The sequence below is a fragment of the Artemia sp. Qi Xiang Cuo genome, chromosome 9, assembly GCF_049724085.1.
Source record: "Artemia sp. Qi Xiang Cuo chromosome 9, ASM4972408v1, whole genome shotgun sequence".
In the NCBI taxonomy this organism is placed as follows: domain Eukaryota; kingdom Metazoa; phylum Arthropoda; class Branchiopoda; order Anostraca; family Artemiidae; genus Artemia; species Artemia sp. Qi Xiang Cuo.
The window spans coordinates 8,631,710-8,655,920 of record NC_142802.1 but is presented as its reverse complement, the minus strand read 5'-3'; the positions used below and the strand labels follow the sequence as shown (position 1 = coordinate 8,655,920).

Genomic DNA, 24,211 nt, shown 5'->3' with positions numbered 1-24,211 from the left:
ATTCGAAATTCCACGTTTTATACCCTCCCATGTAGTGTCAATTTCATTCAAACCCTTTCTTATAACCTCTTCTCACTCCATTCAGGGCTGAACTCCTTTCTATTTCACCCCAGATATGTGGCCAAAAAAGCAAAATCTTTGGCAATAATCCTTCATTTGAAAAAATAGAAAAGGCCCAGCCTTTCTATTATCACAGCTGCAGAAAGTTGGACCAAACCTCATATTTTGTAGAGCTTACTATTTGACATACTCTCAGTCTATTAAATACTTAAGACTCCTTAGAAGCCTGCCGAACATATTTGACAAATCTTCCCCAGCTTTTCGAAGGACCGACGCTTCAGAGTCATTTGACTACTGTCATGACTGTGGCTTCCAGTAATACGATCTTACTTCGCACGCTTATCTTCCAGCGGTTTCAAATTTTTTTCGAATGCTAGAAAACACCCTGTGCCTCGGTTTTACACCTTTACTGCATCTGCCTTCTATACTAATAATACTACCACGTAAGTAAAAATACCGGTTTTCTCATTATAGAAATTTATGTTTAGTTATTCCGCTTATAAAAATTGCATCAAGGGGCCCCAGCTTCACTCAGAGAAACGAAAAACATTTTTTCTTTTATCCCCTTCGAAAAACAATTATAATTTAATTTCATGATCAAAGAACATGGCTAAGAAACCTTCCCTCCAATATCTACTAATTTCCGGATAATTCCTATTCGTTATGGCATCTAAATATCATCTCAGTGCCATGTCTTCCCAATATTTTGTGTTCAGGGTTTCTAATTTAAGTCAGCAGACTTATGCCGTTTTCAAGGCACAATACGTATAATATATATTTATATATAATTGTTGCTCATTTAATAGGATATTTTTAGAGATCTCAAATGTTGATACCAAATAGTTTTGTTGTATCTTGCATGTTTAAAAGAATTTTCTTCGAAAAAGCAGCTGCATCTTCATAACAGTCAACAGACTCAAGATATATCCCAATTTTGGAACATAAATTGGACAAAATACAAAATATAGGACAAAAAATACACAAAATTACAGAAAGGACAAAAAAATATCCCATATGTCTCGATTTTGCCATTCTCCTCTAAAACTTGTAGGTGCAACACAGACACGTACACAAGAAGTTTTTGAGGGGGGAGGACAATAATAGAAAAAAAATAATTATTGCAAGAAAATAGAGGATATTGGGGTATTAGGGGAGGGGGACTGCACACATCTTTCAAATTTATCATCAGGTTGTTTTACGATGATCAGCAAGGTACTTTTTTCTTCATTTTTAAGCTAAAAATCACTTTTAATTAAAGACGCCATTGAATCTTTATATTCTACTATGATATATTTTTTTTGCCAGGCATTTAGTTAGGGACAAGCTTTTAAAGAAAAGATAATTGGAAAAATCAGGCAAAGGAAAATGATACAATCTAAGAACAAGAGACAGAGAAAAAGAGCTAAGATTGCTGTAAGGAGGAGTCAACTAAAAATAAACTCCGAATAGATTTCTCCATTTATAAAACATAAACTCAGAAAAGCTAACTGATCATATTTGAAGAAACATCAGCACAAAGTCACCCACCCTATAGGACACTCATACTAAAAAAAACACTTTTAAGATTATTATAAATCTTCATTCCTGGAAAACCTCAATACCCCTATTTCTAAAATGTCAAATTTCAAAAAGGATTTTGATACTTTGAGATTACCCTGTTTTATAGGCTGTTATCTATAGCTAGTATTTGCTTAAACTTTTTATCAACTGGGAAAGTACCCAACAGAAAACACTGATCATTATTCTCTTAAAGGGTATGCTATCACTATTGCAGTTGTTATATTTTACTGCATTTGACGGTGGCCTACTTTGATGAATGACACTAAAGAAAATGAGCCTACTGTTCAAAAGCTGGACCTTTAATTCAAAACAAGGACATTTCCTAAAACGTGAAATGTCGAAAATCTATTAAACATACTTAATACTGATGCAAAGATACTTCGAAATAAGGGCAATAAAAAACTTCCTCCAAAACTGAATTGAAAATTTTATAAAAGAAATTCAATAAAACACACAATTAAGTCAAAAAATAAATATTATATAAAAAGAAAAAATCAAATTTATGCAATAATAAAAATCAAATTAAAAAAACCTTGAAGTAAAGAAAAATTAAAAACCTTTTAGCAATGTTGTGGCTACACTGATGATTTTATGCTCCTCTACCAGAAGTTTTGCATATAACTGAACTTGATTAAACTCTTCACGTATGTCATCATCCGATAGAATGTTCCTTATCAATTCACAAGATTCTATAACAATCTGAAAAAAAAGAATAACATTAATACTCAAAACAAACTGAGACTATCATCCATGGGAGGGAGGCTGTCGCCCGGTGGTGATTATGGCCTGGTCAGGATGGGTAAGTGCCCGCCCTACCCAGTTTTTCTGACATCTGACATTAAAATCCTTTTTTTACACTCCTATGGTATATCTTGCCCCCCTCGACACATTATGAGGTCTAAAACCGCTACTGTTGTCACCTGTACTTAAGCTCCACTCTTTATTCTAAAGATCAAGTGAAATTTAACTGAATACACCTATAGTCTGAAACCATAGCAAGTTTGTAATTCCAAGTATTTTGTTCGTCGATTGTATTTGAAAACCCTTAAAAATAAATAAATTACTATTTAAAGCATATGCAAACAAAAAGGCTTTTTAATCCTTGAGGCACGATGGAAAACTAAATGAACTTTTAAGGCACTGATCTTCTAATAGTGCATTTGTTCTTGAAGGATTTGTGGAAAAAACAAAATAATCAAACTTTAGTGTAAAGAGTGGGATTTGAGGGTACAACAGCCCCTTTACATAAGGAATAATAGATCTTTTTTTAGCTTTAATGTTTTCTACTTTCTTTAGAAACAAAATCCCTTTTTCCTATTTTCTTTCTACCTGTTTTTATTGTCAAATTGATGGTATTCCAGAATCATAATTTGTAAATATTTTTTTCTTTCTCATACAATGGCACCATGGGCCAAAAGCCAAGTTATGACCCTGTTACTCCCAATCACTACCAATTCATAAAACAGGTGCCAGAAATTGCAATTTGTGTTCAATTGAACTTTTCCAATATTCAACAACCACCAATTGTTGTAAGGTGATCTTTATGGTATTTAAATGGTGTAGTGGTAGATGCCTTTACTCTCCCTTTATAGGGGAGATAAACTATGGCCCTAAGGTAATTAAACGTTGGTAGTGTGCCTTAGGCTATGACTGGACTAATGAGGCGTACCAGCTGGGAATATTCGAGAGACTAAATGTAGATTGTAGGGAGGTTGGCTATAACACAATTATTCAGTTAACATATACTAGTACAATAATAGATTTAATAATAGATATATATATTCTGCTGGGACTGGTTGTCCCAGGTAGACCATAAGTCTCAGAAAACTATAATAATATTTAATAAGATACTTAGACACTTACAATAATCCAACAATATTTCAAGGTATTTCTAATAAGATAACAAACGGGCAGAGGTTCGCCTTGCAAGTCAAAGAGTCCCATCTCAGTCTAAAAAATCTGAGTATATATATGAAAAACCAACCTCACCGATGCGGTTCATTGACGTACTTAGTGAGGAAATTGGTTATTGAGCAAGTTCCCTCCAAGCTTACGAATTCCAGGATGTGTATCTTTATCTGAATAAAAAGTAGTATTTCGAAACTTTTGTATTTGCGTCTTAATATTTTTACTAAATTTCAAATTGACTTAATTAGAAAGCTTCACCACACAATTCCGATTTGAGCAACCCTTGTGATTGCAGCTTTAGAGTGATACAGGGAAGAGGTGGGCCTAGAATCCGTCTATGTCCAGCTAATTTCCCTTCCTGAAAAATTCCCCCACATGTGAAATTGAGCAGCCAAAGGAATAGCAGGATAAATACAAAGAATAAAAAAATAAGGGATTTTGGAATATTCTACCGAAATTCCAAACTATAAGTAGAACATATGGAGTATAATATCCTACAGTATTTATTTTTATACTTTTATTTCTTTTTCTTTGTATTTTTAGGAGTTGGGTTATCATAGCAGGGTGACATGAATGTTAAAGAAAATAAGTTGGAAATATGGAGTTTATGAGAATCATAGAATGATCCCCTGCACAAGAAGAAAAACAGGAGAGAAGACAAAAGAAGAAGAAAAGAACAAAAGAAGAGAAGAGAGCGGAGAAAAGCAGGCTGGGACTAAGAGGTAGAAGTAATTACTTCATGTGGACTTGGTCTGACACTGATATAAAATAAATTAAATTTTTTTCAAAAACGTATCAAAAATACTGTTTATATGCATTTTTGTTATGTTTTTTTTTTGGTATCAGACAAAAATTTCAGGGATGGGGAGGTGGTTCAAACCTTTTTTCATGTAATGAGGAATGCTTTCATACTCTTCAACTACTCTGGGTGAACAACTTTGCACCCAACAGTTACATTTTCAAACCAAAAGAAATCATACATACTTCTAATTTTGAAGAATGCCTAGTTATCATCTCCACTATTAAATCAGCAATTTGAATATCCACCATGAGCAATTTCCTATTTCCTTCATGCATTTTACATAAATGCTTGAACAGTATTATTAAGTTATGAGCCATGTCTTGACACTCAAGGGTATTGCTTACAACACCATGAAGAGACTTTGCAGATGGCCCTGTAAGCAAATCAGGGTAGCCCTTACACAATGCTGATAAAGTTTTTGTACACTGTATCATAACAATATTATCAACTTGACTGGTCATAACAGATATAAGAAGATCATACAATCCAGCTTTAGCTGCGAATAGTTGATAGTTTGCTCCTTTGGATATTTCATTTTCCATATCTTTAAGAATGTCTAATAGCTTTTGAGCATTCTCAGGCTTTTCAATGTTGGGTCTTTCAACTGCCAACTCCTCTATCTTGTCCAAAAGAGGGTGGGACCCATCTTCCCTTTTATCAGTGATTATGAGAGACAGAGATAAACCCTAGAAAATTAAAAGAGATTTTAGTTATCCATACATGTAAACACATAAAATGCCTCCTCTCCTAACTGGCGGATGAGACCTGTGCATAACTATGCTGAAACCGATATCATTTCGGTATACTTATACATAAGATGGGGGAAACTCAAGACATGTCTGAAGGACCATTCCCCCTGCAACAACTTGGAAAATGTGGACAAAAGAACCTACTTTTTGAATTTTAACCCATTCTCCAGGAAAATCTTATAACGTTCCATTAAGCTCAGACATACATGCGCAACACCATTAGGCAGTAGAAATAAATCCGACGATTCATAAATACTCCCTAACCTTTACCACTCCTAGGTATAAAGTTTGTAAGACTAGTGTTAAAACAATTAAAATTTCAAAAAGAAGTCCAAAGCTAAGGGTTAGGCCTACATTTGGGAACTTTTACAACAGTCCAAGCTTTTAACATTTTAAGGCATTGTAGTTGCGATGCCTCATCAAATGAACAGTTGGAAAACAACTTACAAAGTACACAACTCAAGCCTTTTGAAAGCCACTTCAAGCCTCAAGTTCCTGAAATGGAGAATTTCGTTAATGCTTCAAAAATTAAAGGTTTTACAAATGCAGAGGAATAGAAAGACAAATCTACTAAATTCTATTTTAAACTTTTTTTTAAGGTAAACTTTATTTGAAAGTAGATAGGCCTACATTATAAAATAAACAGCCAATGAGCTTAATTATCTGTGCGGCTTGAGGTTGCCAGACCTCCTCCTTTTCAATCTCTATTGCCCAAATATTTGTGTTTAACCAGTACAAAACACTTATACAAATATGATTCCCCAGCACAACACTAAATAGTAGTAAAAATGTACATTTAGGATTAAGAATTTGCTCATTAGACCAGGGCTTTTTTGTTTTGGGATATTTAGAAATGGTATCTATCGAGAGCAGAGTTACACTGCAAACAAGTGATAATAATAATAAAAAAACTATTTTGTTTTCAAACCTTTTACATGGTCATGCTGATCAGCGGCAGTTCTTGTCATAATAAGGTACTAAACTGCCTAAGGTACTAAACTGTAATGGTAGATGAATGCCTAAGTTTTATAGATCATATTGCCTTTATAAGTACTAAATTAGCCAAAAATGTTGGAACTATGCAGAGGCTGAAAATTTTCAAACCAAAAAGGTTATTAGAATGTTATATTTTTCTCTTATACATCCATATTTGCTGTAACGTGTTACAGTTTGGTCGTCAACGTTCACTAGCCATTTGTATCCGCTCCATGTGTTACAAAATAAAGCTGTAAGAGCTTTGACCAATGACTTGTCCCAGAATTCGGTAAGATCGAGGCATCACCTATTAAAAATTTTACCATTCCTTGGTTTGGTTAAATTTTATGTAAACTTGTTTATGCATAAATTTTTTCTAATTTGTTACCTGCATGTTTTTCGGAACTTTATGATGAAAGGGAACATAGTTATGAAACTAGAAATTTTGAATTAGTTAAAACGCCGGTTCCAGTTACTACAAGATCTAAATTTTCTATTAGGTATATTGGTCCTGAAGTATGGAACAGGCTTCCGGCGGAAGTAAAAGGTAAGAAGGTTCTTGAGGAATTTCGTGCTTCTTTGCGATGTATTTGTTTTAACCAGTATTGTAGACACGGATTAGGTGATTGATTTGGGAGTGAATATATGCTTGTGAATGTTAAAACAGGAAAATTTTCTTGAGTGTTGTTTGAGGTGACAGTTAGTATAGTATTTTTTTTTTTGTGACCCATTTGTTAATAAAAAAAAAAAAAAAAACATATAAAAAATATGAAAATCACAGTCATAGCCATTGTCATACAAAATTATATATTGATTTGAAATATCACAGATTCAAACTAAACAGAGTCAAACAAAGCAAGACAAATAAAAAGAATAATGAACTAAAGCAAATAAATATATACAATTATTGAAAAGCTGTTGTAGAATTAAAAATCTTGATGAACGAGGGAACAAAACTATTTGCGTAGTTTCTCTCAATCTCGCTTTAGGCCGTGCTGGTACTGGCTGAATATTTGGTACCGGTTGGCTACATGTCGCGGGAGCCTTTGGCGCGAAGGAAGATGCTCAGGGGGAAGGATTTCACAAAGCCGCGGATTTTCCAAAATACCGACACCAAATTTAAAACACAGTTCATTATGCCGTGTCAAAAAATTTGTAAATGAAAATTGTTTTCAAAGAGAGCAATAAGGGGCTTTTGGAGATTTAAACACTACCAGAAGAGCTCAGTATTAGACCCTTTCCAGGCGATCCTTCTCGTCCGAAGTCAGGCCGCAATGCCAAACAGGACAAGCATATTCTACCAGCGGTCTGACAAATGTAAGAAAAACACTCGAAACGAGGGGGGGGGGGGGGGGTAGGCCAACATGACGAGCAAGGAATTTTAAAGAAAGGATACCCAGGTTTGCCTGTTTGATCTTCTCCTGTGTCTGGTATTCCTACTTCAGGTCATGTGTGAGATATATTCCAAAGAGTTTGACATCCATGACGCCTGAAACATTCTATAAAGCAAGGGATGAACTGTCCCTCTGAAAAAGAAAAAGTTAATACAAGCTATTCTTCACGATTGACGATCATTTTGCCCTCCTCAGCTTGGCATGATAAACTTGCCATTATTCTGTCTGCCTCACTTAAAACACATTTCACCTAGCTCCAGTACGGATGGATCATCAACGAACTTGAAGCGATCTGACTCATTTGCCAACTCATTTACCATAACCAAAAAAATAGGGGGCCTAAAATTGTTCCCTGGGAAACCCCACTGTAGATTGGCTGGGGATCAGAATAGGCTGATTTATACTTAGTTTTTTTACTTTTACCTGAAAGAAAATTTGCAACTATTCTTACCAAATATGCATCAACATTAAAACTTGTCAATAACTTGGAGATAAGGGTTCTATGGCAGATCAAATCAAACGCTTTCTTTAGGTCAATCGCGATGAGGTTGACCCAGCATTCCGGTTCATCTAGATGCTTTAAAACCTTATCAAGCAAACTAACTAAGTAATGGATTCTCAAACTCTTGGGAACATTGCCGAATTGTTGAGGGTCAATTTTACGCAGAATAAAAGTTTTGGGCCACCCAGCAATGAAACTTTCATGTCATCGTAATAGGCCGCACACCAGTAAAATTACAGGGGGCTCCTTTTTTGGGGATAGGGGTTATGAATCCCTTTTTCCAATTTTGCAGATACTGGCCTGACATAATAATCTTGTTGAATATTAAAGTTAAAGGAGCACTCACAAATTCAGGAAAAGCCTTAATGAGGTAAATAGGAATACCAAGTGGCGTAATACTGGTCTTCTTCAGTTTCATCAATTAGAGGCGAACTCGGGACTTGTCATGATTGGGAAATCCATAAAAATCTGGAGATAGATGCATAAAATCCTCCAAGTTTGGTGGTGGAAGTGATTGAACAATCTTTGTCAGGTGAGTGTTTGGGCAATCTGCAGCTTCTGTGTCTGGCTCATCACAGCCAAAATCCAGTCCAGTCTGCGTTTTACCTGTCATTTGCTTTATCCTTTTGTAACACTGTCCAGGCTTAGAATACAACAAATGAGATATTTCCTTTTGGTAGTACAACACTACTGCCTGGCGGGTCATTCTTCTGATTTTAATCTTCAGGGAAGTAGCTTCTTTATGTTTTTTTTTCCCAAAAAGTTGTCTCATTTTCCTGCTTAGTGCTTTGATTTCTTTCGCAATGTATGGATGAGCTACTGAAAAAAGTTTGTTAACTTTTTCAGGAAAATAGAAATGGTATTTGCTGAGAAATTTTTCTTCAAAAGTAGTAGCCATTTCATCAGCATTAGCAATAGAAATTATGCCGTCCCATTTTTCAGTCATGAGCCAATTGCTGAAACCAAACAATCTGCTGTTTGTGATTGGCCAACTTGCAGTCATAAAGTGGTTATTTCGATTAAGGACCATGATTTAATGTTCACCATCAAAGTCTTTTAGATTGCAGAATAGCCCACATAAATCAAAACATGCTAATAATGTTTAAGAAATGATGTTTGATTTCCACCAAAAATTGGTCCAAGAGAACTTCTGAACGTTCTGATGCAAGTTAAAGGTTAATTCACTGATCTACAAAAAATAACTTTTTTATTGCCCTTTGACCTCCAACTTGGAGATTGAGTCCTGACCAATGTTGACTTTGCAGATGACCTTGTGCTCATTGCTGACTACAAACAACAGCTGATAGGTACTCTCAATGTCCTGCAGAAAAAAGTTACAAGTCAGGTTTAGAGAAAACTGGCAAAAGACAAAAATAATGGCAGTTAAACCACCTGGCCAGTTAGGCCCCTGGAATTCCTTACAGTTTGTGGATTCATGTTGAAGTGACTCCACAAACTGTAAATCCATGATTCACCTACCCCCACCAATCCAACCGTGATTGTCACCTATCTTGACTCCATGATTCTGAACAAAGGTTCCATGGACATGGAACTGAATTGCTGAACTACAAAAGCTTCCTCTGCTGTCAGAAAACTCAATGCCATTTGGAAATTACCCCATATTCCTATGTGTATCAAGATATGCATATATAACACATCCATGAGCTCAGTCTTGTTCTACACGGCTGTGCCATGACCCTGCAAATCCACCATCTCGAGCATTACTGACACCTGCCAAACAAAGTAACTCCATCAAATCGAGAGGCTCTGATGGGGCAATTTTGTGAGTAATGAAAGGCACAGCAAACCCTCAGATGGTCTGGGTATCTTCTTTGAATACCACCAGTAGCCCCTGCTAGACTTATATACAACTTCAACCCTACATCCCATGGTTGGTTACACTCAAGGGATGGATCTTGGACCAGGTGGAAGGATAGCCTATACAAGTTACAAAACATGGCCAACATTGCTACTGACAAGGCCCCTCTCATAGCAGCAGATTGGTCCACCAGGAGGAGAAAAGTTGCTATGCTCTCAATGCCAAATATCATGCACCAGAAGCCTTAAGTCAAGTACCTCAAGTATTTTCTGAAATATTAATTTGATTTCTTTATAGTATTCTAAAATGCCCATATCTGGTTATCTAACTCAAAACTATAACTTCTCATTCTGACTTACCTAGAAAGTGGTAATAGTAATTTTCTAGCATATTTCGAATTTGGAAAGTATCAGGCAACTCTTCATTGGGCAAAGTCAAGATAGGTATCATTACAGATTTCAAATTTTGAAATACATAATGCATTTTCAGGAAAATGGCCATGGCATTTGTGAAAAGCATTAAATAAGGGGTCTATAAATAAAAGTTCAAATAGATATAAAATCCTTTAAATAGACAGTGTTTCACAAACAGTGATAGAAATTCACAAAAATACCAAATATTTTGGTCACATATGCAGTGACTGTCATCAGTAGTAAAACTAAACTAAAACAATTTAAAACAATGGTTTATATACAAAATCAAATAAAACTACATATTGTTTAATTCTCTAATTCTTTTCAAAGCAAAGGTGGAAGCTAGCCTCTTTGACCTTCTTGGATTCGGTTCATTAGCGTTCAATGATATAACACTTGGACAGAGGTCAACTACATTAGGTGAATTGAACTTTACTCTGTCAGATTTCAATAAATTATTGTAGATTGAGTTCAGCCCAAATTCACCTGTGCCATGATTCAAAGTTATATTCTTGAATAAGATTTTATTTAGTTCAATAGTTTCACAAAAATTTTGCTTTAAACCCCAGTCCCTAGAAATCAAAGAAACATTATTGAACAAAATAAAATGTTCTGGAAAATTGAAAATATGTTCTGAAAGGGCTGAAGTAAAATCTTCAGACTTAGAATCTTGCTTTAAAGCTGAAGAAATAGAATTTGTATGCTGTAATAATCTCATTTCTAAATTTTGGTTAGTACATCCCACATATGAGCTTCCACAAAGTACATGGGATCTGACAGACCCCACTTTGTTGCCCCTATGAAGTTGGATCTTTCCCAGAATTTAGAAAACTACCCAAAGTATTATTACTATTTAAAGCTACCTTTAGACCATTACTCTGTAAAATTATTTTATGTTTTTCACTTAGCCCAGGTACATATGGTAAGGAACAAAAAACATCCTTCTCTCGAATTGTCTCCAAGACTTGCTTAGAAATCTCTAGAAACCTTTTTCTTCTTTTTGAAAAAGTCTGGTTAATTAACCACTTTGAATACTTGTTACCTATTAGTATTTTTCTTAGAAAAGACAGTTCTTCAAAAAATTTTGGAGAGCAAATACTAAAGATCCGGTCAGTTAAAGAAATGATCAAACCAATTTTTACAAGGCAAGCATGACAGGAACTAAAGACAAAAATCTATTATTATTTGTTGGTTTTCTGTAAATTTTTAAATCCAGACTATTTTCATGTTTTAAAAGAAGAACATCAAGAAAAGAAAGTTTCTCATTCTCTTCAAATTTGACAGTAAATTTTAAATCCCCCCCAACAATTAATATGTTCCAAAAATCCTTTTAATTCCTCCTCCCCATAATCCCATACTGAAATTATGTCATCCATATACCAGCTCCAAACAATAAGTTTTGAAACATATGAGTCTAACACAACTGTTTCAATATTTTCCACTAAATTATCAGCTAATAATGGGGATAAAGGGGCCCTTGTAGGTAAAACATTTATGTGTTCAAAAAACTCCCCTCTGAATTGAAAAAAATAAGAGAACTTATTGCACAACCTTAATGCAACCTTACTGCAGAGAGCTTATAGAGAACTTGTTGCACAACCTTACTAAATACATAATTACAGAAACTTACAAATCTGTTTTGCCACTAATCAAGTCCAAATTTCATAACAGCTTTCTTTCTAGAAGAGTTTTGCTGCTTCTACATTAATATCTGTGTACATTGATACAATGTTGAAGCTTGAAAGTAAAGAACTTGAAGAAATTTCTACTTTTTTCAGTTTTTCAACCAAATTCAAAGAATTCTTAATGTGTATAATTTGTGTAGACAAAAAGGGTTTACAGATTGACACTAACCACTTGCTCGAAACACTTGTTGGTGACCTTGTACTTGACACAATTGGTTGTAATGGAGGTTACGCTTGTGAATTTTGGGAACTCCATATAGTTTAGGGCACAAGGAACTGCATGGCAGGCATTTGTAATATAATATAGGTGTAATTTTTCCTTCATCCTTTAAACAATTGAATTTATTCTTTAACTTATTTGTAAAAGAGTCTGTTGGATTATACAATAGCTTCTTGTATGTTTTTCATCACTTAGCAAACTTCTTAATTTTGATTTGTAGTCCTCAGTATTCATTACAACTAAAGTGTTACTTTTATCTGCTTTTGTAATAGTAATTGAACCATCCCTTTTCAAGTTTTTTATATGTCTTTGATGGTCATACTAGGAAATTCAGGTTTCAATACAAAATTAGAAAGGGTTTTCATGGTAGAAGCTCTTACTAAGCCATCATCTTTTATTAGGTTTGGATTTTTATGCAAATGTGTTTCTATTGAAGAGATAATATCTTCATCTGATGTAAAACAAAATTTTGGACCCTTTTCAAGCACTGATTGTTCTTGTATTGTTAAAATTCTTGATGAAAAATTAACCACACCTGGTCCAAGAATTGACAAAGGTATTACCACATTATTTGTTGATAATTTCGAAATAAATCTTTCTCTGGAAAGGCGAAAGTCATGATTGAAGTGATCTTTTCCTGTTTGTTGAATAAAAAAAAAAGTCACTTACACTAACCCTTTATTTATATAGAGCTTTAACCTTTTTTGAAAAGAGCATTAATAGTGAGAGATCAATTTTCCCTCGAAAATCTTTTATCAAAAGGTTGTACAACCATCAAAGACATAAGAAATCTAAAAAACTTGAAAAAGGATGGTTCAATTACCATTACAAAAGCAGATAAGAGTAACACTTTAGTTGTCATGAATACTGAAGACTACAAATAAAAATTAAGAAGTTTACTAAATGATGAAAAAAATACAAGAAGCTATTGTATAATCTAACAGACTCTTTTAAAAATAAGTTTAAGAACAAATTGAACAAAAATGTATAAAGGATGAAGGAAAAAATACACCTCAAGTTTATTACAAATGCCTGTCATGCAGTTCCTTGTGCCCTAAATTATATGATCTTCCCAAAATTCATAAGCCCAACCTACCATTACAACCAATTGTGTTGTAAAATACAAGGTCACGAACAAGTGTTTTGAGCAAGTGATTAGTGTCAATCTGTAAACAACTTTTGTCTACACAAATTTTGTACACTAAGAATTTTTCAAATTTGGTTGAAAAACTTAAAAAAGTAGAAATTTCTTCAAGTTTTTTGCTTTCAAGCTTTGACATTGCATCAATGTACACAAATATTGATGTAGAAGCAGCCAAAACTCTTCTAGAAAGGAAGCTGTTAATAAATTTGGACTTAATTAGTGGCAAAACAGATTTGGAAGTTTCTGTAATCATGTATTTAGTAAGGTTGTGCAATGTGTTCTCTTATAAAAAAATTGCATTAAAAATTGCAATTGAATTAGATTCATATTTTTTACAACATATTTTTTGGGGCTGGTATATGAATGACATAATTTCAGTATGGGATTATGGGGAGGACAAATTAAAAGTATTTTTGGAACATCTTAATTGTTGGGGGGGATTTAAAGTTTACTGCTCAATTAGAAGAAAATGGGAAACTTCTTTTTTTTATGTTCTTTTAAAAAACGAAAATAGTCTGGATTTTAAAATTTGCAGAAAACTGACAAACAACAAGATTTTTGTCTTATAGTTCCAGTCATGCTTGCCAAGTGAAAATTGGTTTGATCATTTCTTTAACTGAGCAGATCTTAGTATTTGCCCTCCAAAATTTTTGAGGAGTTGTCTTTTCTAAGAAAATATTAATAAGTAACATGTATTCAGAGTGGTTAATTAACCAGAATTTTTCAAAAAAAAGGAAAAGGGTTCTCTAGAGATTTCTAAGCAAGTCTTGGAGACAACTTGGGAGAAGGATGTTTTTTGTTCCTTACCATATGTACCCAGTCTAAGTGAAAAACTTAAAAGAATTTTACAGAGTAATGGTCCAAAGGTAACTTTAAAGAGTAATAAACTTTGGGTAGTTTTCTAAATTCTGGGAAGGATCTAACTTCATTGGGGCAACAAAGTGGGGTCCATAGATCCCATGTACTTTGTGGAAGCTCATATGTGGGATGTACTAACCAAAATTTAGAAATGAGATTATTACAGCATAAAAATTCTATTTCTTGAGCTTTAAAGCAAGATTCTTTAAAGCAAGATACACCATTTGATGCCTTTTTTTTATGCTGATTGTGAATATAACTAAGCATTTCTATCGGAAATGAATTTCAGCCCCCCCTATATATGCCAATTCAGGGTTAGGTTAGGGTGGGTTAGGTATAGCCTATATAGGGGGGAGGGGAGGGCTGAAATTCATTTCCGATAGAAATACTTATTATATTTGTAATCAGCATAAAAAAAGTCATTGAATGGTGTATTCACTTTAGTCCTAACTCAATGGTATGATTTCATAGAACTTTACCTAGCCTATAGGCCTAGGTTAGGCTAAGTACTTAGGCTAGGCGTATTTTAGAATTTTTAAAGTGGTTTTCAGAATTTTATAGTGTTTCCTTCTCAATGATTGCAAGAATAGGCTAATACTGGACCTATTACTCATGTTAAGGCAAGACAAATTTTAGTCAAGATACCTGTTCAAGATTAGGAGCTGTCCAATTAGGTACTGAGGGTCTTACCCTATACCTGTTTACATTGGGCTTATAATTATCTATAACAGGAGAAGGTGAGGCAACGCACTTCCACGGTTGAGGTTGGTAAGTATTTACAATTTTCTAAAAAGCAGTTTTCACAAATTTTGGTAGGCCTAACCATTTCTTACTGCCCAGTCAGTAAAATCACATTATGCTAAACGAATTAAGAGTCAGTACCTGTGAAGAAAACTGTATGATAGCATCCTGTACTGCAGCATCATATGTTAGATCAAACTCTTCAATATTTTCCCTGACAACTGCGTCAAAACTTTCCTGTGATAAACTCATCCTGCAATGCTTTGATTTTTTAAATGAATTGTGAATGCAGGCCTGACAAAGTTATCATCGTGCGAGAAACGAAGCCAAAATAGTGCTTTTCCTACCTAAATAGTTTGCCAATTCAGGCTTTCGTCGCACAGAAAGTGCAAGCCTGTTCATGGATTTCTGTTAACCAGATTTCTTGGAAACCAGTGATCGAAATCAATTCTTTATATATTTAAAAGACAGTATATTAGACAGATAAGAACAATCACTAGTTTAAACAAAAAGAAGGAAAATTCAACTTTTAGTCTTCTCTTATAAGATCATCTACTCCTGGTTTCAAAACAGTTTTTTTTTTATTTGAAGAAATAACAGATTAGTGAATATGAGCACAAAATGGACATTTTATGTAGTTTCTTAGGTTTCTTAGCATTTGGTGAAGGGGGCATGGCAGACGAGGTCTCCACTTCAAAAAGTTCTCTTACTCTTAAACTATTTGTAATCTTATGAATTGAATTTAGTATTTACTTCTTGGTATTATTTTTAATTAAGAGAAACACTGTTCTCACTTTTGCATAAATATTCCAAAACACTTTGTACAATTTGGTCACATTGTACTGATCAGAAACATTGTCTAAACTTGATTGATGGCTATTCCATTTAAGCATAGATGTGGCGAAGGGCCAGGACTTGGTTCAGCTAAATCCAATTTTATGAAAACGTTTAATTCACGATTTTTCATCTTCGAATTTGCGTATAAAATTAGTCTCTGAAAAAAGTGACCTTGGTTACTCAAAAAAAATATAATTCCCACGCTCCACGCCCACCCATTCCCCAAACACATTCAATCACAATTTTGAAATAGGCATTTTGTTCAATGCGGTTGAAAGATCTGGAAATTATGAATTTGAGAATGACACCCCCCCCCCCCAAGAGCCCTCATAGCATAGGTCGTAAGTTATGTCCTGGGGACATTTAAGTTTTATATAGAAAGGGTGATCGTATAAACTTTGGAGGGTCTCATTGGATTGGAAATCCAAAGTTCTAGTGCCCTTTTTAATATTAAGGGTGATTGGAGGGTTGATACCCCTCCCCCACACCTCGTATTTTCTCGCAATGCATCTGATACAAATTTTGAGATGGCTATTTTTTTGTCGTAGAAACTTCTAAAAGGGCTTATTAGATGGAAAATCGAAGCGGCGTGTGTCCCTTTTTATAGTCGAAAGTGATTAGAGGGCAACTAATCCTCCTCTTACGCCCACCATTTGCCTAAACACATCTAGTAAAAAATTGAGATAGCCATTTTGTTCAGCATAGTTGAAAGGTCCAAAAATTATAACTTTATGGATGACAGGCCCCCCACAGCCCACAGGGCAAGGGTTGTAAGTTAGACCCAAGGGTTGTAAGAAGATTCAAAATGATCAGAGGGTGGATACCCTCCCCCCCCCAAGCACACACCTCGTATTTTCCCGAAATGTATCTGTAAAAAAATTTTGTATGGCCATTTTTTGTCGAGGAAACTTCAAAACAGCTCATTCGATTGGAAATTGAAAGAGTCAGAGCCCTTTTTAATAGTCGGAAATAATTGAAGGGCAACTAACACCCCTTCTACACCCACTATTTCCCCAAACACATCCAATCAAAAATTTGAGATAACCATTTTGTTCAACATAATTGAAAGGTATGGAAATTATGTCTTTGAGGATGAAAACCCCCCACAGCCGTCAGGGCAAGGGTTGTAATTTATACCCTGGGGTCATATAAGGTATATATAGAAAGGGTGATCGTATAACTTTTGGAGGGGGTTGATCTTGTTCGTAATTAGAAGTTCTACTGCCCTTTTTAAGATTCAGAGTTATCGGAGGGTGGATACACCCCCCCCCCCCCCCCCCACACACACACCTCGTATTTTACCAAAATGCAGCTGATTTTAATTTTCAGTTGGCCATTTGTTGTCATAAAAACTTCGAAAACAGCTCATTCGATTGGAGATTGAAAGGGCCAGTGCCTTTTTTGATAGTTGAAAGTCATTGGAGGGCAACTAATCTCCCTCCTACGCCCAGAATTTCCCCAAACACATCAATTAGAAATTTCGAGATAGCCATTTTGTTCAACGTAACTGAAATGTCCGGAAACTATGTCTTTGAGGATGGCAACCCCCCCACAGCCCTCAGGGGAAGAGTTGCAAGTTATGCCCTTGGGGGTTATAAGTTTTATATATAGAGAGGGGGATCGTATAATTTTGGAGGGGGCTCATTGGATTCGTAATAAGAATTTCTAATATCCTTTTTAAGACTCAGAGTGATCGGAAGGTGGATGCCCCCTCCACACCTAGCATTTTACTGAAATGCGCCTTATAGAAATTTCGAGATGGCCATTTGTTGTCTTAGAAACTTCGAAAAAAGCTCATTCGATTGGAAATTAAAAGAACCAGTGTCCTTTTTAATAGTCAAAATTGACTGTAAGGTGACTAACCTCCCTCCCTCGCCCACCCTTACCCCAAACACATGTAATCAAAATTTTGAGACAACCATTTTGTTCTACGTATTGAAAGGACCGGAAATTATGTTTTTGAGGATGACAACACCTCCCTCCCCCCAACAGCCCTTTGGGCAAGGTAAGTTATGCCCTGGGTGCATATGAGGTATATATATATATATATATATATATATATATATATATATATACACACATATATATATATATATATACATACATATATATATATATATATATATATAGATGCAGAGAGATACGTATAGAGATAGAGATAGAGATAGAGATGAGTGAGAGAGAGTGAGAGAGAGTATATATATATATATATATATATATATATATATATATATATATATATATATATATATATATATATATATATATATATATATATATATATATATATATATATATATATATATATATATATATATATATATATATATATATATATATATATATATATATATATATATATATATATATATATATATATATATATATATATATATAAATATATAATATATATATATATATATATATATATATATATATATATATATATATATATATATATATATATATATATATATATATATATATATATATATATATATATATATATATATATATATATATATATATATATATATATATATATATATATATATATATATATATATATATATATATATATATATATATATATATATATATATATATATATATATATATTTATATATATATATATAGAAAGCGTGATCGTATAAACTTCAGAGGGGGCTCGTTGGATAGGTAATCAGAAGTTCTAGTGCCTTTTTTAAGATTCAGAGTGGTAGAGGGTGGATAACCCCACCCCTACAAACCTCGTATTTTCTTGTAATGTATCTGATAGAAATTTTGAGATGGCCATTTGCTGTCGTAGAAACTTCAAACAAGGCTCATTTGATCGGAAGTTAAAAGGGCTAGTGACCTTTTTACTAGTCAAAAGTGATTGAAGGGCAAAAGTCCCCCCCCAATCCCCTCAGTTCCCAAAACCTGTCTAATCAAAATTTTGAGATATCCATTTTTTTCAGTGTATTTGAAAGGTCTGGAAATTTTGTCTTTGACAACCCCTGTCGCTTCTCAAGACCAGAACATAATTTAAACTTTGCTGACACCCCGACCGAAAACAGATCACATCAGACCAAGAACAGATCATATCAGACCGACAACATATCATATCACACCAAGAATAGATCAGATAAGACCGAGAATAGATCAGATAAGACCGATAACACATCAGAACAGACCGAGAACAGATTAGATCAGACAAAGAACAGATCATATCAGACCGAAAACAGATCAGATAAGACCGAGAACAGACTAGATCTGACCGAGAACAGAACATATCAGACCGAAATCCAGTCAGATCAGACTGAGAACACATCAGACCGGACCGAAAAGAGATCAGATCAGACCCAGGACAGATCATCTGACGAAGATCAGATGTGACGAAGAAAAGATCATATCAGATCAAGAACATATCAGGTCAGACCGAGAACAGATCCGTTCTGACCGAGAACGGACCAGGTCAAACCGAAAACACATAAAATAAAGCCAAGAACAGATCAGATCTGACCGAGAAAATATCAGATCAGACAGAGAACTTATCAGATCAAACCAAGAACAGATCAGATCAGACAAAGATCAGATCAGACCAAGAACAGAGAAGACCGAAAACGGATCATCTATGACCGAAAACTGATCAGATCAGACTAAGAACAAACCATATCAGACCGAGAACAGATAAGACCGAAAACAGATCAGATGAGGCAGAGAACAGATCAGATAAGACCAAAAACTGATCAGATCAGACCGAGAAAAGATCAGATCTGATCGTGAACAGATCAGACCAAGAACAGGTCAAATCAGACAAAAAACAGATGAGATCAGACCACGAACAGATCAGATAAGACCGAGAACAGCTCTTATAAGACCAAGAATAGATCATATAAGACCGATAACAAATCAGATCAGACCAAGAAGAGATCAGATCAGACCGAGAACACATCACATAAGACCGAGAACAGATCAAATCAGACCAAGAACAGATAAGATCAGACCGAGAACAGATCAGATAAGACCGAGAACAGATCATGTCAGACCGAGAACAGATAATATCAGACCTATAACAGATCATATCCGACAGAAAAAAGATCAGATCAGACCAAGAACACATCAGATCAGGCCGAGAACACATCAGATCCGACCGACAACAGATCATATCAGACCGAGAACCAATCATATCAAACCAAGAACACATCAGATCGGACCGAAAATGAGAGCAGATCAGACAAAGAACAAGACCGAGAATACATCAAATCAGACCAAAAACAGGTCAGATCAGACTAAGAACAAATCAGCTAAGACCGAGAACAGATCAGAACCGACCGATAACAGATCATATCAGTCCATGAAAAGATCACATCAGACCGAGAACAGATGATACAAGACCGACAAAAGATAAGATGAGACCGAGAACAGATAAGATCTGACCAAAAACAGATTAGGTGAGACCAACAACAGATCAAATAAGACCGAGAACAGATCAGATCAGACCCAGGACAGATGATATCAGACCGAGAACAGGTCAGATAAGAGGGATAACAGATAAGATCAGATCAAGAACAAATCAGACCAAGAACATATAAGATCAGACTGAGAACAGGTCAGATCAGATCGAGAACAGATCATATCAGACCGAGAACAGATCATATAAGACTGATAACAAATCAGATCAGATAAAGAAAAGATCAGATAAGATCAAAAACAGATGAAATCAGATCAGATCTAACAAAGAACAGATCAGAAAAGAACGAGAACAGATTAGATAAGTCCGAGAACAGATCAGATCCGACCGAAAACAGATTATATCAGACCGAGAAAAGATCGTATCAGACCGAGAACAGATCATATCACACCGAGAACAGATCAGAAAAGACCGAGAATAGATCAGATCAGACCGAGAATAGATCAGATAAGACCAAGAACAGATCAGATCAGACAAAGAACACATCTGATAGAATGAGAACAGATTAGATCAGACCGGAAACAGATTATACCAGACTGAGCATAGTTTAGATAAAATCAGATCAGACAAAGAACAGATCAAATCAGACCAAGAACAGATCAAATCAAACCAAAAACAGTTAAGACCAGACAGAGAACAGATCAGATACGACTGAGAACACATCAAATCAGACAAAGAACAAATCTCATACGACTGAGAACAAATTAGATCAGACCGGAAACAGATCCTACCATACTGAGAAGAGTTTAGATAAAAATGAGAAAAGATCAAATCAGACCAAGAACAGATTAGATCGGACCAAGAACAGATAATATAAGACCAAGAACAGATTATTTCAGATCGATAACAGATCAGATCAGACCGAGAAACAAACCAGACCAGACCAAGAACAGATCAGAACCAACCGAGAACAGATCAGATCAGACCGAGATCCAATCATATCAGACCGAGAACACATTAGATCAAACCGAAAATTAGATTAGATCAGACAAAGAACATATCAGAATGGACCTAGAACAGATGATATCAGACCGACAAAAGATCAGATGAGACCGAGAACAGATCAGATCAGACCAAGGACAGATTAGATGAGACCGAGAACAGATAAAACAAGACCGAAAACAGATCAGATCAGACCCAAGACAGATCATATCAGACTGAGAACAGATCAGATAAGAACAAAAACAGATTAGATCAGACCAAGAACAGATCAGATCAGATCAAGAACACATCTAATCAGACCGACAAAAGATCACATCAGAATAAGAACAGATCAGAATAGATCAAGAAAACATCAGATCAGACAGAGAACAGATCACATCAGACAAAGAACAGATCAGATAAGACCGATAAAAGATCATATTAGACCGCGAACAGACAAGATAGGACCGAGAACAGACAAGATAAGAACAAAAACAGATCAGATCAGACCAAAAACAGATCAGATCAGACTGAGAAAAGACCAGATAGGATCGAGAAAAGATCATATCAGACCGAGAACAGGTCATATAAGACCGATAACAATCCAGATCAGATAAAGAACAGAGCAGATAAGGCCAAGAACAGATCAAATCAGACCGAGAACAAATCACATCAGACCGAGAACAGATCAGACCAGACATATATAATGTCAGATCAGACCGAGAACAGATCAGGTAAGACCAATAACAGATCAGACCGAGAACAGATCATGTCAGACCAATAACAGACCATATTAGACCGAGAACAGATAAGAGAGGACTGAGAACAGACAAGATAAGACGAAGAATAGATCAGATCAGACCGAGAACAGAGCAGATAAGACCAAGAACAGATAAGATCAGACAGAGAAAAGATCAGATTAGAGAAAGAACAGATCAGTTTAGACCGAGAACAGATTAGATAAGAGAGAGAAAAGATCAGATCGGACAAAAACAGATCATATCAGACCAAGAACATATCAGGTCAGACCGAGAAAAGTCCGTTCTGATGAAGAAAGGGTTAGGACAAACCGATAAAAGATAATATAAGACCATGAACAGATCAGATCCGACCGAGAAAATATCAGATCAGACAAAGAACATATCAGATCTGACAAAGGACAGATTAGACCGAGAACAGATCCATTCAGACCGAGAATAGATCAGATCAGACCATGAACAGATAAAATCAAATCAGACCGAGAACAAGTTATATAAGACCAAGAACAGATCAGATCAAACTGGGAGCAGATCAGATCGGACCGATAACAGATCAGACCAGACCGAGAACAGATCAGATCAAACCGACAACAGATCGTATCAGTCTGAGAACAGTTCAGATAAGACCAAGAACCAAGACCAAGAACAGATGAGATCAGACCGATAACAGAACAAACAAGATCGAGAACAGATCAGATCAAGAACAAATCGGATCAGACTAAAAACAGATCAGACCTAGAACAGATCATATAAGACCAAGAACGGATCACATCATACCGAGAAGAGATCAGATAAGACTGACAATAGATGAGATCAGACCGAGAACAGATTTGATCAGACAAAGAACAGATCAGATAAGACCAAGAACAGTTCAGATCAGACCGATAACAGATCATATAAGACCGAGAACAGATAATATAAGATCGACAAGAGATCTGATCAGACAACGAACAGATCAGATAAGACCAAGAACAGAGCCGATCAGACCGAGAACTGATGAGATCAGACAGAGAAGAGATCAGATAGAACTGAGAACAGATCAGATCAGACAAAGAACAGATCTGATACGACTAATAACAGTTTAGGTCAGACCCGAAACAGATCATACCAGACTGAGAACAGTTTAGATAAAAAATAGAACAGATCAGATGAGACTAAGAACAGATCAAATCTGACCAAGAACAGATCAGATCGGATCGAGAAAATATCAGATAAGACCAAGAAATAATCATATAAGACCGAGAACAGATCATATCGGAACGAGAAAACATCCTATCAGACAGAGAACAGATCAGATCCGACCTAGAACAGATCAGACAGAGATACGATCCCATCTGACCGATAACACATCAGATTGGACCAAAAATCAGATCAGATCAGACCTAGAACAGATCAGATAAGACCGAGAACAGATCATAACCGACCGATAACAGATCATATCAGTCCGAGGAAAGATCATATCAGACCGAGAAGAGAGGATCTCAGACCGACAAAAGATTAGATGAGACCGAAAACAGATCAGATCAGACCCAGAACAGATCTTATTAGACTGAGAACAGATCAAATAAGAGCAAGAAGAGATCAGGTCAGACCAAGAACAGATCAGATCAAATTGAGAACCGCACAGATAAGGCCGAGAACAGATCACATCAGACAGAGAAGAGATCAGATACAACTGAGAACCGATCAGATACGACAAAGAACAGATCTGATACGAATAAGAACAGATTAGATCAGACCGAAAAAAGGTCAGATCAGACCGAGAACAGATCAGATCTGACCGAGAACAGATCAGATCAGACTGATATCGAATCATATCAGACCGATAACACATCAGATAGGACCGAGAATTAGATCAGATAAGACAAAGAATAGATCAGAAAAGAACTAGAACAGATCAGATCAGACCGAGAATACATCAGATCAGACCGAAAACAGATCAGATCTGACCGAGCACAGACGAAATAAGAATGAGAACAGATCAGATCCGACCGATAACAGATCATATCAGTCCGAGAAAAGATTACATCAGACCGACAAAAGATCAGATGAGACTGAGAACAGATCAGATCAGACCAAGAACAGATTAGATGAGACCGAGAACAAATCAGATAAGACCGAGAACAGATCAGATTAGACCCAGGACAGATCATTTCAGACTGAGAACAGATCAGATACGAGTGAGAAGAGATAAGTTCAAACCAAGAACAGATCAGACCAAGAACAGATTAGATCAGACCGAGAACAACAGATAAGATCAGACCGAGAACAGATCAGATAAGAGAGGGAACAGATCATGTCAGACCAAGAACAGATCAGACCGAGAACAGTTCAGATCAGACCAACAACAGATCAGATCAGACCGAGAATAGATCAGATCAGACCAAGAATAGTTCAGATTAGACCGCA

General features: G+C 35.5%; 1 protein-coding gene across 1 annotated transcript in view; it reads right to left on the bottom strand.

Annotated features, from left to right (window-relative positions):
- The window catches only part of LOC148948289 (armadillo repeat-containing protein 6), a 30,340-nt gene extending 15,243 nt beyond the window's left edge, over positions 1-15,097 (bottom strand). The window contains exons 1-3 of the mRNA XM_089093870.1: positions 14,972-15,097; positions 4,513-5,016; positions 2,178-2,319 (exon numbers count right to left, since the gene is read on the bottom strand). Of these exons, the coding sequence (XP_088949996.1) occupies positions 2,178-2,319; positions 4,513-5,016; positions 14,972-15,082 (757 nt within the window). The 5' untranslated portion in view covers positions 15,083-15,097. The remainder of the gene's footprint in view (positions 1-2,177; positions 2,320-4,512; positions 5,017-14,971) is intronic.
- Positions 15,098-24,211: the final 9,114 nt, after the last annotated feature.